The following is a 394-nucleotide window of genomic DNA, read 5'->3' as shown; positions in this document are numbered from 1 at the left end:
GGAGGATGAGGAGGATCCGCTGCTCCGGCATGAAGGTCCCTTTCTCTCGCAGTGCTTCTACCTCGCTCCAGAGGGTCCCCCCCTGGCAAACACAAGCAGCCAGTCGCTACTGTCGCTCCTGGCAGCAAGAGGGTGGGGGCGACCGGGGGAGCACCCCCTCACCTTCACATAGGGCAGGAGGAGCCAGGCTTCATGCTTGGTGCCCTTCTCCACCATGCAGTGGGCCACCAGGCGCAGGATGTTGGGGTGGTCGAAGAGGCCGTGCATCTCCACCTCGTGCAGGGCGGCCTGGCGGTCCTCCTTGTCGTGGCACAGGATGCGCTTCAAGGCGTAGAAGCGCCCGTCCCGCAGCCCCTCCACCAGGTCCACGTGGCTGCCGCCCCTGTCAGGAGCC

At 66.2% G+C, this 394-nt stretch overlaps 1 protein-coding gene across 1 annotated transcript in view; it reads right to left on the bottom strand.

Annotated features, from left to right (window-relative positions):
- The window catches only part of STK16 (serine/threonine kinase 16), a gene marked incomplete at both ends in the record, with an annotated part of 1,055 nt that extends 665 nt beyond the window's left edge, over window positions 1–390 (bottom strand). The window contains 2 exons of the mRNA XM_010297385.1: window positions 1–82; window positions 163–390. The exon at window positions 1–82 is cut by the window's left edge and continues 12 nt beyond it. Of these exons, the coding sequence (XP_010295687.1) occupies window positions 1–82; window positions 163–390 (310 nt within the window). The remainder of the gene's footprint in view (window positions 83–162) is intronic.
- Window positions 391–394: the final 4 nt, after the last annotated feature.

Source organism: Phaethon lepturus, unplaced genomic scaffold (genome assembly GCF_000687285.1).
Source record: "Phaethon lepturus isolate BGI_N335 unplaced genomic scaffold, ASM68728v1 scaffold36831, whole genome shotgun sequence".
In the NCBI taxonomy this organism is placed as follows: domain Eukaryota; kingdom Metazoa; phylum Chordata; class Aves; order Phaethontiformes; family Phaethontidae; genus Phaethon; species Phaethon lepturus.
The sequence above is the reverse complement of the archived record's forward strand: the minus strand, read 5'-3'. Positions and strand labels throughout refer to the sequence as shown.